The 17,256-nt window shown below is 38.1% G+C and overlaps 1 protein-coding gene across 4 annotated transcripts; it reads right to left on the bottom strand.

Moving 5' to 3' along the window:
* Nucleotides 1-155: 155 nt before the first annotated feature.
* On the bottom strand, nucleotides 156-16,754 carry mttp (microsomal triglyceride transfer protein). 4 transcript variants are annotated; one of them, XM_067584740.1, is made up of 19 exons: nucleotides 16,646-16,754; nucleotides 16,083-16,157; nucleotides 13,735-13,922; nucleotides 13,318-13,461; nucleotides 10,598-10,705; nucleotides 10,393-10,509; nucleotides 10,163-10,302; nucleotides 9,930-10,080; nucleotides 8,934-9,091; nucleotides 8,619-8,787; nucleotides 7,793-7,900; nucleotides 7,365-7,577; nucleotides 7,054-7,265; nucleotides 6,805-6,902; nucleotides 6,363-6,484; nucleotides 5,995-6,222; nucleotides 4,548-4,672; nucleotides 1,238-1,408; nucleotides 156-1,149 (listed from the first exon to the last, which is right to left on the bottom strand). In XM_067584740.1, exons 2-19 carry the CDS (start codon nucleotides 16,141-16,143, stop codon nucleotides 1,002-1,004), a joined length of 2,661 nt encoding a protein of 886 aa, XP_067440841.1. In that variant the 5' UTR covers nucleotides 16,144-16,157; nucleotides 16,646-16,754; the 3' UTR covers nucleotides 156-1,001. The 4 variants fall into 4 exon arrangements, with proteins under 4 accessions (XP_067440841.1, XP_067440840.1, XP_067440838.1 ...); XM_067584739.1 differs by having other exon boundaries at nucleotides 13,735-13,934; nucleotides 16,646-16,753; XM_067584737.1 differs by lacking the exon at nucleotides 16,646-16,754 and having other exon boundaries at nucleotides 16,083-16,378.
* Between the last annotated feature and the right edge of the window lie 502 nt (nucleotides 16,755-17,256).

Here is a 17,256-nt window from a genome sequence, read left to right as displayed (position 1 = left end):
GCTGCAGATTAGTATTCCAGTGTAGGAAAAGTATGGCTCTGGGCAAAATATTATCATCACACAGCTTAATTTTGCCCAGTGGCCTCCAGAGGGTTGATCATATTGTACAATTGTTTTGATGAATCTGAATCCACAAACTAAGTCAAAAGGCAAAGTGTTTCCAGTGCACATTTATTGCCAGTCAATTACATATCCAACAAAAAATGATCTGTAAATATGGAAACACGAGTTCAGAGTCTTGAAACTCCCCAAACATTTTCAGACATACAGAGCAATTATGGCCAGTACAAAAAAATATATTCAAGTGTTGATGGTTTCACTTTTGTAGATTTGATTGTCACCTCAAATCTTGCAAGTACAAAGTAAAAAGACAATGCACACGCATCGTTTCTGTAGGAACAATTTAAAAATTACCAATATTATCATGAAAAATGGAACTGATCAATATCATTACTCTGGTACATAAGTTATTTCAAGTGTGTGACCAGTGATACAGTGACATACAGTTAAAAAAATGCTCCTCTTAAGAAAACATATTTAATTAAACAACAAAGGGATTTTGAAAGAAAAGAGCGTTTATATTCATGGGAAAAGTTAATTCACGCTCTCCAGTGTGATATTTACATGTACATCTTTACTGCAACTGTGTTGGGGGAAAATTACAGAGATACTACTCATGTTGAGTATTACCCATCAAACAAAACATCCATACTGTATGTGCCCACCATAAATACATTTTCAAAGAAATCCATAAAAAGATAATGCAAGAATTCCCAATTGCAAACAAAATGTCAAATTGAAATGACTTAAATACTCACAGGAATGTAAACATTGCATGTGTTGTTAAAAAAAAAAATACATTCGCTACTTTCCTCTCTTGCAGTCTTTCACTGCTTAATGCTGAGATTTGATAGCTGGTCCCTGAATGCAATGAACATTGAGTGACAATAACCTGCCCGAAAGAATGAAGACTTCCTCCTGGAAGTTCATGACGTCTCCTTTTACCAACTGGAGTCAAAAACCTTCTTGCACATGTTTGAATTCTCCTGGTGAAGAGGGAATTCAGAGCCGGGGACGAGCTGCTTCCTGCTCTTTTGCAACCTAACACTCTTCCCTGATGACAGGCTCTCATACTTCCTCAGGTATTCACTGAAAGCAGAACATAAGGAATAGAAAATTAGGTTTTTGTATAAGCTGATTCAACAATACAATCCAAAAGTCAGGGGTCTCACAGTACCTGACAGGGAAGGTAGTTTTGTCCATCTGCATGCACACCAGGAAGGGATAATTGGAGAACTGGACAGTGGTGATGAAGTCCAGTGAGGCCTCTGTTTCGAAGCTGACCTCCACACCCGTTCTCATAAAGTCCAGATCCACAGTAACATTACCAGTGACCACAAACGCTCCCCTGTAAACGACAACAAAGAGAAAACCAAGTGAAAATGTGTTTAACAGACAAAGCTCAATACACCTGATTTCATCCAAGAAAATAAAAAGCATGGGCGGCCTCATAGCCAAATGTTTAAGGTGCATACTACATAACCACAACATCCTCAGTTTGATTCATGTGCAATTCTCTCTCTATCCTCATGTTTCTTGTCTATCTCCACACTGTCAACTATCAAATGAGGGAGAGAAATTTGATAATAGAATAGTCCTTGTAGTCATTTTGTAAGTAAAAATGACAAAAAATTAGCTGGTTGAAGCTTCTCAGATGTGATTTTTTTTTGTTTCATACATGATTGTAAACTGAATATCTGGATTTTGAACAGTTGACTGGACAAAACATGACATCAAAGACATCACCTTGGGCTCTAAGAAATTATAATGGACATTTCTCACTATTTTCTGACATTTTATAGACAAAACAATTATTAATTGAGAAAATAATCATCAGATTAATCGATAATGAAAATAATCATTAGTTGCAGCCCTAATGTGAAATTTATGTTTTCACATATGAAGTATGATGTCCCAGAATGTGAATACGTTACATGCAAAAAGCAATTTCACATCTTATCACATGTAATATCATGTGACACGTGATACTACAGGTGATTTTTTTTTCACATATGAAATATCTGAAAATAACAGGTGCATTTATCATTGTAATTAATAATGTTAAAAACCTTATGTGTCTACAATTAAATATCGAACATTTTTAATCATGTTCCACATGTCATAAACATTTTTGTAAGGCCATGTGGATGTCAAGACTGTCCATTATTATTATTATTTTAAGAGTCCCTTATTTTCTATAAGGCCATGTATCAGAGTTCAGTTGCTATTTCTATTTCTCTTTCTATATCTATTACCAGAGCCACCAAAAATGATGAATACCATTCATAAAAAATGTGTAGTTGCTTTAACGCACAATTATTCAAGGTCTTAAGTTAACAATTACAGGTGTGGCAGTCATTGCTGGCAATGAAATGCTTGGAAAAAACAAAAGTTAGATTCATCAATAAACTGTTAGCATACAACCATTTACAACCATTGCTATGGTTACCAAAGTTTAGTATACATGTGTCAGAGACATCCAAGCTTGGTAATGACTGCAGCATAATATGGGGCTTGTTTTTAACCATGTATTTGCCAGTTTGTTAGTGGCTCTAACGACAGGTAAAGCCCAGCCACTAACGTGGAGTTTAACTACTGTATAACCACTTCCCCTTATGATTCAAAGTGTGTGCCAACCAGCTGAAAATCTGACGTCTGTAACTTTGCCCGTGGAGACATGCCTTGGCAAAGATGCCAGTGTGGTTTGTTCTGCAGCTATAGATAGCCTGCCAGTCTATTATCAGAGTGGAAGAGGTACAGCTATGCTGATCCATTCACCTGCCTCTGCCATTCCCCTGCACTCGCAGGTCAAATCATCCATTTACGATGTTACTCTTAACAGTGGTCTATCAAAATCAGAAAAAAAGCAGTTCTCAGATTTAAACAGTATTCTTTCTTCATGATGATATCCAAGGGAAGCACTAAATGCACAGAATCATGTGTTTTTTGCACCCCAATCTAAATCCCCATGAATTCCTGTTTTAATCTTTTCTGAGTCGCTCTGAGAGGAGCTGGACTGTGCATCAGTATGTTACTAATGTGAGCTTAAGTATATGACATTTAGGCTGGTAACTGTTTAAAAAGTGACAGTATGAGAAATTTTTGTATCGATACCAAAACTATACTTTTTTTGGAAACTTACTTTGCTATTTAAAGTATAAAGACTGTTTTCTTGCAGAACTTTTTTTTTCCTTCATAAAATGTTTCTTCCAGAAGCAAACCAATCAGAACAGAGTGGGCTCATCAGGATGGGGGGCCTTAAAGAGACCAGAGCTAAAACGGCCTGTTTCAGACAGAGGCTGAACTGAGGGGCCTCATAAAAAGCCAGTATAAGATAAATAAGTTTTATGAGTTTTTGGAACTGTAAGGCCCCGATCAGACAGAGCACTTTTTAGCGGCCTGGGCCGTCTTTTTGTAATTGTTTTCAATGAGAGTGAAGCTTTTTGCTCGCTGCTTTTGCGTTGCTGAGTGCCTTGCATTTTTGCACGAGCTCCCTGAACGCCTTGAATTGAAAAAACTTCAACTCTAAGCGGAAAAGCGCCCGACATCATTAGCATTTTCCCCATTGTCCAGTCAGATGAATTGAGAGGAGGGCCTTCTGTGGTGGTGACGACAACAAGTGGAAATAACAATCATGGAGGACAAACTAGTGGTGGCTGTTGTGGCTCGCGTTTTGCAACCTGCAAAAAGCGCTCTGTCTGATCAGGGCCTAAATCATGTAAAGATATTCCAGTAGAGCCCCAGAATATAAATATAGACCTGGAAAAGTGCATGATACGTCCCCTTTAAGGTTTGATATCGAGCCTGTCTTGCACAGGAAAGTTTCGTCATATTTCAATCTTAAAATTCTGTGGCATTGCTCTTGAAATCCTGTTTCATCACCACATGCCACAGGATATCTGATTCCAGCATGATGATGTGCTCCATGTTCAGCAGCCACTGTTGTCTATGGACTGTAATGATTTAAAATAGAGAACCAGACAGAACTGATGTCATATTCACATAAAGCTATAAATGAGATAGGTGTAAAGCACAATACTGGAGCATGTCCAAAATGCCTGTGGAACAAATGAATCAGACAACACTTATAGACCATTTAAAGTTCACATGAATCCAACATCAACATGGATCTATTTGCAGTGAGGTGACACGGCTGGAACTTCTGAAACAACTTCCCTTTCTGTCACAAAGGTTGTTTTCTAAGAATCATCTGTCTATTATGGAAGCCCTTGCCCTGTGAGTGGGTTACATCATATTGCTGTACAGTAGGGTCCAAAAGTCTGAGACCACTTTAATGGGAAAGTGGTCTCAGACTTTTGGACCCTACTGTACATACCGTACTCAGTGAGATAATATATCATTCAATGATTGTTTTTGAGGCTGTGACCTATATACATTAAGTAGCACATATTATTATGTAAAATATTTGCTGCTGGTCTGGCTTAGCTGAAAGACAGTTGTTTTATTGTATTGTCTCTTGACTGTACCTGTTGTTGACACTGGTCTTGGACTCCCTGTACCACAGACTGATCTCCATGCCTCCAGAGATGTCGATAGCTAACCCTCCTTGGAACTCAGCACTCGCCTTCAGACCAGACTGCAGCTGAATGACCTGGAAGACCAAAGATGAGCAGGAAAGAAAATGAACAAACACGCAATAGAGAGTAATGTCTTACTACAGTTTTTGACATGAATGATTAAGATTCCTTTTACCAATGACTGTATGCTTAAAAGCAGTGCTTAAAAGGCATCAGTAGCTGTAGTATGAGCAATCAGAAATCCTTTTATCAGCTGTACACATTTAGAGCCTGTCCACATTCACATGACTGCATTCAACAACTGTTATTAACTATTAATAACGTGAGTCATTTAACTATCTGTGCCTGCACACACATACTGTATGCGTCTGAGAAAGTCAAGAAGGCCTCATGGCTTCATGACACACACAGCTGTGAGTCAGTTTCTTACAAAATTGCTCATATGAGCATTTTCTGATCTCTTTTATGGTTAAGGTATTATTAAGTTTAGGCAACTAAATCTACTTGGTTACAGTTCCATATCCACATCCTCCTTATTAGCTCGCTTTCATGACAGCATAATAACTAGTTTGCTGCTGAATATAAATGTTGGTGATTTTATCTGTTTGAACAAACAACAAATACTGCCATTTTTCTTAGGATGACAACCTTGACCAAACTGGCAGATTATTAGACAATGAGCCCCTGGGCGGAGATGTGTATAAGCTCCCCCTCTTAATTACAAGAGCTTCCTTCTGCCATCGCTCGTGATTTTTCAACTTTTTCTGTGGAAGTTTGCAGATTAATCTTAACTCTAAAGTTCAGTTGGTTAAAAGTATTTTGTTCATGCTGGTGATTACATCTTGTCCAAACCTTACTGTCACACCAGATCTCCACTGACAATCCTCTCAACAGATATCACAGAAATCAAAATACTATAGCATAAAATACAACATATTGTAGGAAATCATCAAAGGAAACCTGTGATGCAGGTTATATTTTCTTCAAGCACAGCTATTCCACTGTGAAACATATTTAAATGAAATTGCTTCACTAATTTTAATGTAGGCTAACTGTTGCTAAGCATTCACTGTGCAGCTATTTTAGGCAAAATTAACAAAAATGTAATAAAAATACATATCATATCAGACTCAGAGGATACACAAATACTCAAGATTAAAAAAATATGATCAGGACATCCTTTCTTTTGACTAAGCCCTATGACTTTCAAATGAGAAATCCTAATAATACAACAGCTGTCTCTGGCTTTGAGGCCCCCGGTCACCATTACTGACTGTTTCAAGCAGGACTCATCACTATTGTTTGTCACTCTCATTCACAACCTTTCTGAATGTGAACTTTAATGATGAGGTTCGACCACCACATTTAGCTCAAGTGTGAATGATGTGTTGCTTACCTCAGAATGATCTGTCAGCAGGATGAGACCCTTCACTACATTCATGGGCTCCCCGGTCATGGAGAACATTTTGGACATGAGGTCACTGTAGCCCTTGAAGAAGGTGACCGGCCTCAGTTGGACATCGAACAGCAGAGCTGACATCCCAGCGAACGATTCCAGGTCTTGCTCTCCCTCATCAGGTGTGGCAGCAATTAGCGACTCCAGACCCTGTGCCTCAATCGCCACCTGGACGACATGAAGAATATCCAGATTAGCCTTTTGATCTTTACTGATATTTCACTTACCCACCTTGAACATTTCAAATTATCTAAATTTCTGTTCCTGCAAAAGGCCTTTTTTTTCCTGCAAAAGGCGATTTTCCTCACCTGTAGTCCATGTAGCATTGCTCCTTTATTAGCACCATAAATATTCATGTTGCTTCTCCTCAGGATCCCAGAGCCTGAATACAGGATGTCCAAACTGTATGTGGAGGTGACATCCATAGATTCTGTAGGAACGTGATTATTTTTAGTTATTTGTTCATGAACTCAGGCTTGTCATTAAAAATACTCAATTAGCTTGCATGTAACTGTTGATTTTAGTGATCTTATTGCTGAGGAATAACATTAAAATGGTGAATTCGAAGAGCCACATGGGCACCAAAAAAGCTGCCAAATGTCAAAGATGATTGTTTTCTTGACTGGTTGTGGCAGCCACAGCAATACATTTAAATAGTTTTTCCACATTTTATCTCAGATTGTAAATGTTTCAACAAAACTGCAAAATTCTTCCTTATTTTAGATTTGGAGATTGGGGTTGATTACTTACGTGCCATAAATCCTGAGTATGCAGATGATGACCCAACTTTTGCAAAGCGGTCATAGTTGTGGGAAATCATGTCCTTCATAGCTTGTCTCAAAACTTTGCTGAAAAAGAAAAATACAATATTATAGCACAAAATTGTAATTGTAAATAACTTCTCTTTCTATGTCCTGTCGGCTCAGTAATTCATTTTGTCAGTTTTGTCTGTCCCTTTTTAAAAAAAAAAAAAAATATTTGTGTTGGTCCATAACACACCTGGCGGGCATCTGGAAGCGCAGGATGTCCTGGATCTTAGAAAGCATGTACTTGTTCATTTCATGGGGAAGGTTTCCAATGGACAGAAGTAGATTCTTGACCTCTATGTATGAGGGGTTGCTACTGAGGATAACGTCAGCAGCAGCGGCTCTCACGTTTTTCTCATAGATCCGTCGATTCTGGTGGTAAACCCTGTTCACTGTCCGTTTTACCTGAAACAGCAGAAAAATATTTGGTTTCAATTTCAACTAATGCTAATGAGATTGACATGTTGTTTACATCAACATCAAGTTTTGTACATTATGGTTTACCTCATCAGTCATGAGATCAACATTGTATCTCTGCAGGGCGGTGAGGGAAATGGTGTTGTAAGCTCCCACCTCTGACTCTGCATATCTGGTAAAGATAGGAATGGCCTCGGGGAGCAGAGAGTTTTTCAGAGCCAGAAGGTACATCTGGACTTCGGACTCTACCTGTGTGCTGTCAGGACCTTCTAAAATCATCTTCTTCACCTGCATCACTGTCTGAGAGGTAAACAAACATCAGAAGATCATCAGTCAGCTGCTGCATTCATTCAAGCTTGATTCAGTTTCCCAAGTACTTAATATAAAAAAAAACACTTTCACATCTGTGAACTGCCAATTCTAAATAGTTTACATCCCGACATAATACTAAGACATGTTTTATAATAGAAAAAGCATTTTCAGTAACTTTTGTTTTCAATGTTATCTTGGCTCACCGGTAAATTGCACCCTCCTTTCTGACACAGCTTGTGGACCAGTGCTCCCATAATGATCACCACTGACTCCTTGATTTCAGTGCTGCCAATCTTTCCTTTAGAAATGTCCTGAAAAAGAAAACAGTTCTCATTACAATTTACTGAAAACATCCCCTGCTGGCAAATTTAAGCAAAATATGAGCTGGTTTTGATGAGTAAAAGACTACATTTCTAACTAAATTTTTTTTGAGGATAAGCAATATATAAAATACTGTATATACTATATATAATACAGCAATTTGTAAAGTAAGTATAAGTAATGTGTTTGTTTCCCCAAAACAAAAATGTAGCACTCCAATATAGAGCTGCAACCATTAGTGGATTGATTGATCAACAGTAAATTAATTGGCAACTATTTTGATAATCGAATAATCTTTTTATTCATTTTTTTAAGCAAAAATGTTAAAAATTTGCTTGTGGCAGCTTCTTAGTTGTAAGGATTTGAAGCTTTTGTGTGTCATACATGATAGTAAACAACGTTGATCATACAAAACAAGACATTTGAAGATGTCACCATAAGCTCTAAGAAATTATAACAGGCATTTATCACTATTTCTGACATTTCATAGACAAATCAAAATCAAGAAAATAACTGGCAGATTAATCGATAATGAAAATAATCATTAGTTAAAGGTGCACTCCAGCTCTTTGAGGACCCAAACTGCATTTCAGTCCTCTTATGAACCACTCAAATATTTTAGATGACAACAGGTCTTATATTCTACTTTAATAAACAAGGAAAACTGCCAATTCTGTTATTAACTTTTGACCACAACCAGGTACACACCAGCAGGGCCTGGAGCATCCTCTCATTGGGATGTGAGGAAAATCCACATGCATAGAGAAACCTCTCCTGCAGAACCAAACCTTTGGCATCGGTGAAGTTAAGGAATTCAAGCATGGCATCCAAAGATGCAGAGGTCTGGGCGGAGGTCACAGCATCCACCACCTGAGGTCTGGGACAAGAAGTAAAACCAAGCAATAGTGAGTTGAGCTCACTGGATCTGAACATCCTCAATTTTCAAAGTTATACTAATTCAATAAAATGAATGATGGAGTCAGTAAGAGGAAAATAAGATGTAGGAAGGAAGAGTCTGCTTACAGAGATGGCTTGCTGGCACTCTTCAGCACCTTGAGGATCTCGTCCTTGGATGCCTTCCTAATGCTCTGGATGAGAGCCAGGAAGCTGCGAGGAGCCGTGGCCTTGGACAGGCTCGCTGGCTCCAGCTGCTTCTGTTGAGCCTGCCAATGTTCAAAAAGCTGAGAGGGACAACACAGGGAGAGGGGATTAGAAGACAGATGACCTTCTTCACTCAATAATTACAGAACAAAAATAAATCTGTTTGCTAATACAGTGTTATTTAAGAGTCAGTTTGTATTAATGACTTGTACAACTTGACTCAGACTTTAAAAAGGTCTGTAGGGATTGAAATATTAGTAGTACTGACTCAATAAATGTCTTAAAAGCAAGAGCAAGAGCAGTGTGCAGGAACCTTGATGCACCTGCATAAGAAATACTGAATGTGCAGGTTTTTTCTTTACCTGCTCATAATAATAAATCATAAAACTTCATAAATACTAGTAAGCAAACAGTCTCTTTCTAACATCCATTAGAGTTTAAAGACCGACTTCCTGGTTGAACTTTGACCTACTGTGTTTGCCATAGTCATGCAGGTTTCCTGTGCTTTCACTTTTGTGACCAAATGAAGTGGTTTTAATCATTTGATATAACTGTGTCTCATCTGATCACTAATGCCCGTTTCCCTTTCAAACTTCACTGTTGCAGTGTCACCATGTTTCCAGATCTTAATAATTACTTTGGTGATTACAACAGAAACAATTGCCAAAACTATGAAAATAAAACTGAGGTTGTTATAAACTGGAATTATCATTTAATATGCATCATTTTAATAACTCTTACAGGAAGGCAGCTCTAAAATCTATAAAATTGAAAATAATATCATCTTCTATATGAGGTAATCTGTGGTGTAAAGATGAGTTTTTTTGTTTTATGAAGCATGTGTCTATAGAAATACAGATGCCACCTTTTAGTTGAACGAATGTAAAAATGGACATTTGATGTGTGGAAATGACTCACTGATGGACAGCCTTTGCACTGGGGTTTGACCTTCTCAGCCACGACACCAACAGCAGCCAGTTTGGCATCGATGGACTTGACAACCCCTGTGACATCTTTCCCTGCGGCCTCCAGCGGTCCAGCCTCTGTCCTTACTAACGTGAAGGTTTGCCTGCGAAGCAAGAAAATATAAATTTTTAGTGTGCTCATAGACGACATGGCACCACAGATTAATTTAATCTTAAGGCATTTACCTGGACACAACTTTAGCTGCAGTGGACCTGCGGGAGTTAACAGCCAGTGAGTGAGTTTCTTCAGCCACGGCTGACTGTATGAAACCGTCTTCGAGTGTGAACACTGTAACAGAACTGGACTTCTTGCTCACACCCAAGACCTGAAGTAGGGACATATTGAGGCGGGATGTGTTAACGAGTCAATTACATTTATATTTTAGCATTGCGAGTTGTTCTGGACGTTGACTAACCTGACTGTGTGTGGTGAATCCAGTCTCAGCAGTCTTACATGTCTCCAGCATCTTGGTTCTTGTCACTTGACCCTTTACTGCCTGGTACTCGATTGTGCACCTTCCAGACACGTCATTCTGTTTCCAGACATGAGTCAAGTTTGTTATCATTACTTAAATGCATTAAAATCAACAACTGTGATGGGATATTTATCATGTAATTTACCTCTATAACGTTCCCAGTGTTGAGCTGTACTTGCAGTAAGCTGGCCACCCCTCTTTTCATGTTCTTGATGGTTGCAGGCTCTGCCCGGTATGAATAAAATGCTTTCACCTACAGTAGACATGTAAAAAGAAAGAAATATGTTTAATAGAGTTGCATGCTTCAAACAATGGATGGCAAGAAACTCTGACTAGCGGATAAAGCAGCTACTTGAGGCAGGCAGCCAACAGTACGTGCCGCAGCTCACAATGGCTTTCATCAGGGTGTCACTTTTCCTTTGCACACTTGTGTACACAAACATGTGCATGACATCAGAAACTATTTACATCACATACAGAATTAAAATGTATTCTTTGAAGTGCAGGTCAAAAACAAAACAGAAATATTTTGCTATTAGCACATTGGAATTAAAAATAGTCAACCTCCATAAATTGCCTCCAAATATTTTACACCAACCAACTGTGAGGATGGATCAGTGATATGTTTACCTACGTTCCTGTTATCCTATTAGAGTAATGGAACCAAAGCTCACGTGATTTTAAGGAATATCATCAATGATATAAAAAGTTTTCCAACGGGGCTTCAGTTTGAATCAATAATGGACTCGATGTCCCGGTCATGAGTGCAGAAAGCAGCATATTACATCATCCTACAGTGTCTCCTATACAGTATGTAATTTATTTGTGGCGCCCAACCACAATATCAGATAGGACCACCATAAATAGACGATCCACTGCTACTCTGTGTATTTTTCCTGCCCCAGCTTGCCATCAGTATAAATAACCTTACAACACCAGGGGAGACACAGCTCGATCCTGTTTCACACCATCTAATGCCTCTTTCTTCCAAACTGTACTCCACTAGATTAGCATGAATCCCAAGGAAATGTCTGTGTAATACTTGTCAAGCTTTACCGTAAACTACTTTTAAATCAGTTTTAGTTTCAGTGGGTGTACAACAGTTACACAACACACATACAGTATTTATTATATTACATACAGTCTGATGCATTGAGTGAAACCAATATGAAAAACAACCAAGTTCACTGCAATCATACAGGATATTAAACTACTTTCTAATAAGGCACCTTTTATAAGTTGTTTTTATTTATGGTTAATAAAGCATTTACTATGCTTTATAGATCAATTTTAAGCCATTAATAAGAATACATTTTAGGTTGCCAGATTGTTGAGAATTACTTTCGCTAATGATTATCTGTCCTATTTGGTAATAAAACAATTATAAATGTTTGTAATCCTTTAATAAATGTTTAATAGAATTCTAGATTAACCTTCCACCAGAGATTTGACTCAAATTTGACTCAATCAACTTCAGTGTCCTCTTCTAAATCTCTACTAAATACCTCCTTTTATAGATTTGCTTTAATTTAATCTAATTATTTTATCTTATTTATTCACATATTTTCTCTTATAAATCTATTTATTTAACATGTATTTTATCTGCTCCCATGATTGTTCATATTCTTATTTTGAGAAGTAAAAGAATAAATAAAGATTATTATTATTATTGCCCTTAAATTGTTAATAAAGGGATTATGGTCCATATCCCTTGCAAAAACACAGTAAGTTGTAATTACAGTCCAATCAGTCAAAGTGTTTTTTTATAACCTGTCAACTCAAAAGTTGTTCCTGTTTATGGTTTGATATAAAGCTTTGGTAAATTATTTCTTGATAATTAGTCACACTAAAATCTTTACTGTGTGTCTGAACAGGTAATCAAAATCACAAAACGTGCTCCTGTAAGCAGTTTTCTTCAGTAGTGTTTAGCCATAAACCAGCGCCAGTTTTAATGAGATACCTTTTATGTCTATTATACTTAATAGTAAACAGTCACAATAAAGTGATTGTAAAGAAGTAGTATGAGCCTTATCCACGTAGTACCCAACCCGCAGCTGTTCTTTAAGTCAGGCTTGCTCGTTCATTCATTGACCCTCTGAACCCGCTGACCTTTGCACGCACACACATCTGTTTGGTATTTCCCCTTCCAGCATCATCACTCCAGCACAATGAAAATAAGCTCATTAATGCTCTCAAGACAACAACAGTGCTGTCAGCAGTGTGCTGGAGGTACACCACTGACTCTTTACATTACTTATGTAAGCGTCTCTCATATGAATGAGATTATAAATCAGCAGAAAGCAATTCACATCATATTCAGGAACTGCTACTGTTGTTACTTAGCTGGAGTAAAAATAAAGCACTTTAAAGTTTATTTTAGAGCTGAAACAATCAGTCGATTGAGCCATTAGTCTTGACAGAAATGTAATCATTTAAATCATTTTTTCAAGAAAACAAGCCAAAAATTCTCTGGTTCCAGCTTCTCAATTGTGGGGGTATACTGCTTTTCTCTGTTTTATATCATTGTAAACTGAATATATTTGGGTTATGGATTGCTTGTCTGACAAAAGAAGCCATTTGAAGATGTCAGCTTGGGCTTTAGGAAATTACGACGGGCATATTTGACTGTTTTCTAACAATTTAAGTAATCAAGAAATGAAAAGAATCAATAATTGTAGCCTTAGTTTAGACCATAATAAAAAGTACTCATTTTCCTTAAGTATGACAAAAAAAGCGTTAACAAAGACTTGAAACTGTCAGAACAAGTGTGGCGACTGACCTTAACTTTTACAATATAAACTGCTAAAAATTATGTGCTGGCTAAAAACCATCAAGGAGTGCAAGTGGTTATGCTAATGCTCGTACCTTTCCATTTTTCAGATGCACCAAGAAAGGTTTCGTCAGAGCCTCTAGTCTGGTTTTCCCCAGGAGACTTTCAGTTGTGGAACCATGGAGGATGTTCTTCTTCTCTGATTGTTTGGACACAGGGTCAACTCTCACATTTGAGATCTATTGATGAGAGACAGGAGACAGGTCAAAGATGTGTGCAGAAGCCACCAGTTGCAGAAAGAAAGCCTCATTTATTAAAAACAGAATGTTCACTAGTCGTTGATCAGGATCTAACTAACTACATTTTAGTGCCATATTCATCAAAAATGTATATTCTAACCTTAACCCGATTGTTCTGTCTGATAACTTATTAAATTGGTTAATTAAAAGATTCATAAAGGCACTAAGTAATAACATCATCCTCTCCCTCCACGTGTGTTTGGACCAGCATACCGCCAGCTGTATCAGTTGGTCATCCTTGCTGCTTGGATCTCTCCAAACTAGGTGGACATCCACATCACTTGAGATCCTGCAGCCGGCACTGCCCTCTTTTGACCCCCTGGCCCTGTCCACCAGCACCTCAGTGATGTAGTTGAATTTGTACAGCTGGTTGTTATTCAGCCGGGGTCCCAAAGCAGCACCTGAAGAAACAGCTGGTGAACACACACAAGCAGAGAAAGTGGGAGTGATCTACAAGAAGACTCTCAGCTATGTTCATACTACATACTGTACGTTGAACTAACAATGTCATACCGCTGATGTGCTCATATGTAACGCTTTACATTAAAAAATAAAATGTTTTCCAAAGCATACAACAGCTTTTTAGGCAGACAAATGCATTTTCCTGTCTAACTTCTGGTCTCAGTTCATGGCAGTTGAACATAAATATCCAATAGCAGAGGCTTGAAACTTGAGATAGTCAATCCATCACAGGGAACATTCAGTGAAAGTTGTAGTATCATCGCATGATGATACAGTTGTTAGCAGCAATTCTTCTTTATTTGAGCATTTAATGTCCAAAATCCGAGATTTGGCTGCAATGAAGATGTGTTGTCAGCAACATTACGGACATCATGAAGAGGATAATGTGATTTTGGCAGCTTCTTAGCAAACACTCAGATGTCAGAGTTTTCCACTAGCAAAGGGCACACATCTTAAGAAACTTTTCAAAGCAAACCAGGTTTCTGTTATTAATGACAAAGTAACTTTGCCACGCAGAGATGACTAAATGTTCACTGTGATGAATAAACTCACATCAGACTGGAATTTCAGCTCATTTTAACAAACCAACACGTTGAAACCACTGACTAAATTCTGGAAAAAGGCAGTCAAAATGTTGAAATAAAATAATGTACAAACTCAAACATGCTATTTGTAGTGATTCAGAAAAATAAGTTATATGAACTGTAAGTAATTGATCTTTTCTATAAAATCAGGACGTGTAATAACAGGTACCTTTATAACCTTTCAGGTGGTCTATTTAGCTTCCCAAAGACATATGTATCGACATAAAATCATTTCAAACAACTTCCACTGAACTGATCTTTCTTTTCTTTCATTTTTTCATTTCCCCCACAGTGCTGAGGTGATTCAGTCAGCGGCCATTTAACTGGGTGTGTTCAACAGGAGAGGAGATAAAATGCTCTCCTCTGCTCTATTAATGACAGAGTTTCCGTTAGATATGACATTTGGCCACGAGGGAAGACAGACTGACGTGTCAGTATTTGATTTCATCACCGGTCAACTAAAGTAAAAACTCTGGGTCATTGCTGCATGACTGACAACTGACTGCGATATTAGAGGAACATCACAAGCAAAACACCAACCTGCCACCCAAATAATATTTATATATGATGATTTATATAATTATAATTTTTACTCTTTCACCTCTTATCAGCGATGTCACCAAGCAGCACTATGTGAGGCTACTCCATTGACAATGAATAGAAGACTGACATTGTGGGCTCTGTTATATCACCCAGCGTGATTTCCTACCAGGATCAATTCATTTTGTGTCTCAGCGACACAGTGCAAAGGAAGCTTGAAACCTTATGAAAACCCAAATAAACAAATGAATCTGTAAAAGAAGTTTGTTATCTGTCAGCAAAGTTTTAGGTGTGAAAATACTCATTTTAACCTTAATCCTACCGACTGGGACAGACCCCTGAGGTTTACTTTTTGTCATATCTCACAGGTGATTTATTCTATCATTCAAAATGTTCACACTTTGTCAATCAGTTTGTTCCCAATGACTTCATATCATTATTTTCTGTTCCTGTTTTAATTTGTGCTTTTTAAAAATACCAATGATTTTGGGGTCCTTGGGGACCACAGTCTAAAGCACCCAATTCTGCCTCTGCAGTTGTAATAGATGGAACTATTTATTGAGTTCATGTTTGCCATGGGTCCTAATTGTAAGTATCACACACTATCAGGGGAGGGAGGGGCACTCTGACAGTCATTTTAAAGGCTTTGTGGAAAGATTGTACTTGGGATAAAAGCTGCAATTTGTATTAAAGAAAAGTATATATTTTTGTTTGACAGAATATGCAAATGAACTGTAACTTTCCCAAAACAATATTAATCAGTTTTTTTCAGATGACATTAATTACATAACTAATAATGTTTGAGGGTTAAGCTCTTACGTCATTCTTTTCCCATTAAAAGAGGACATACTACATTTCATGCTCCAAATGAACCAAATCAACCATCATTAAGCGATCTACTGGAGGCCCTTGATGGCCCCAAACATCTCAACTATATCTACACACATTAAAATCCACAACAACCAATCAACTCACCTTTGGCAGAAGTTGAGGCACAGGAGGCTGCACAAAGCAAGCACACAACAAGAGTGAACATTGTGTGTCCTCTCTCTGCAGCCATATGGATCAAAACAGACACAAAAACAGGAGTCAGTGGCTGAAGTGACACTAAAGGGCCAAAAAGAAAAGGCAACGCGAGTCCAAGCGCCTCCTATTATGTTTTATCTGAGGGGAGGGCAGACTCCAAACTCCACGCTCAAGTACTAAGTACGAGGTAACCTGCGAATCATTAACCTGAAGAACACAGATTTGTCAGGGACTTCTGCTAGTAGTATTGATAGATACAACCAGGTGCCCTTTTTTAATACAACGCGGCTCTAACTGCGTCTGCGCGCGACCATGTGATAGGTTAATCAATGAAATGGAATTATCTGATTGATTCAATTCATCACGCGATAAGTGAGACTTGTCGACTGAATTTTAATGTGAAAAAACAAGCCCCGACATGTCGGTAAACAGCAGGGTAATGTTAATTTGGTAGAAAATGCTCCAAATTAACACATATCTGAAAGAACATAAGAACATTAAGTTATATTTACCAAACTGTGGCGCAGAGACGTCTTCATGTTAGACACCTTTCACCTCATTTCTTCTCGGGATCAACAGTAGGTACTTTGTGTCTTGGTTTGAGGAAATGGGCAGTCTGTCAGTGAAACCAGCCCCTGGCTCATATTACAGCATCTCAGTGAGCCCAAAAGATTTTGCAAATCTCAGCCGTGAATCAGTCACAAATATGGGATATTTTCGCACAATATAAAATATATGTGGATTAGTTATTTAAGACTGCCCTTTAAGTTGATGTATAAGGTTTTGGACACACAAAAACACTGTTTATTTTCCCAAATGCAGTCTATGTGAATCATCTATAAATCATTATGTTACAGCTATGTAAGATGTTGCAACCTCAGCCTGTTTAATTAAATTATGGTACATATTATATGGCCGGTGTGTGTATGTGTGTGTGTGTGTGTGTGTGTGTGTGTGTGTGTGTGTGTGTGTGTGTGTGCGCGTGCGTGCGTGTGTGTGGATGAGGGTTAAGGAGGGGGTTAGAGAGACAGACTCTCAGGGGCCATTTTAATCTCAGGGGCCTTTAATCATTTTCGTCAGCAGGGGTACTTCACACTCTCTACTGTCTTTATTTGGATGAAAT

This window comes from Thunnus thynnus, chromosome 3, assembly GCF_963924715.1.
Source record: "Thunnus thynnus chromosome 3, fThuThy2.1, whole genome shotgun sequence".
NCBI classification, from domain to species: Eukaryota; Metazoa; Chordata; class Actinopteri; order Scombriformes; family Scombridae; genus Thunnus; species Thunnus thynnus.
This window is presented reverse-complemented; position numbering and strand designations above follow the sequence as displayed.

Excerpts from the sequence above, each read along its gene's own strand:
- mttp (XM_067584736.1), bottom strand. The coding sequence starts at position 16,167 with ATGGCTGCAGAGAGAGGACACACAATGTTCACTCTTGTTGTGTGCTTG. Across the intron at positions 7,901-8,618 it reads GGATGCTCCAGGCCCTGCTG|GACATTTCTAAAGGAAAGAT; the intron begins GTGTGTACCTGG and ends TTTCTTTTTCAG. Across the intron at positions 6,485-6,804 it reads ATACTCAGGATTTATGGCAC|AATCTATGGATGTCACCTCC; the intron begins GTAAGTAATCAA and ends ACGTTCCTACAG.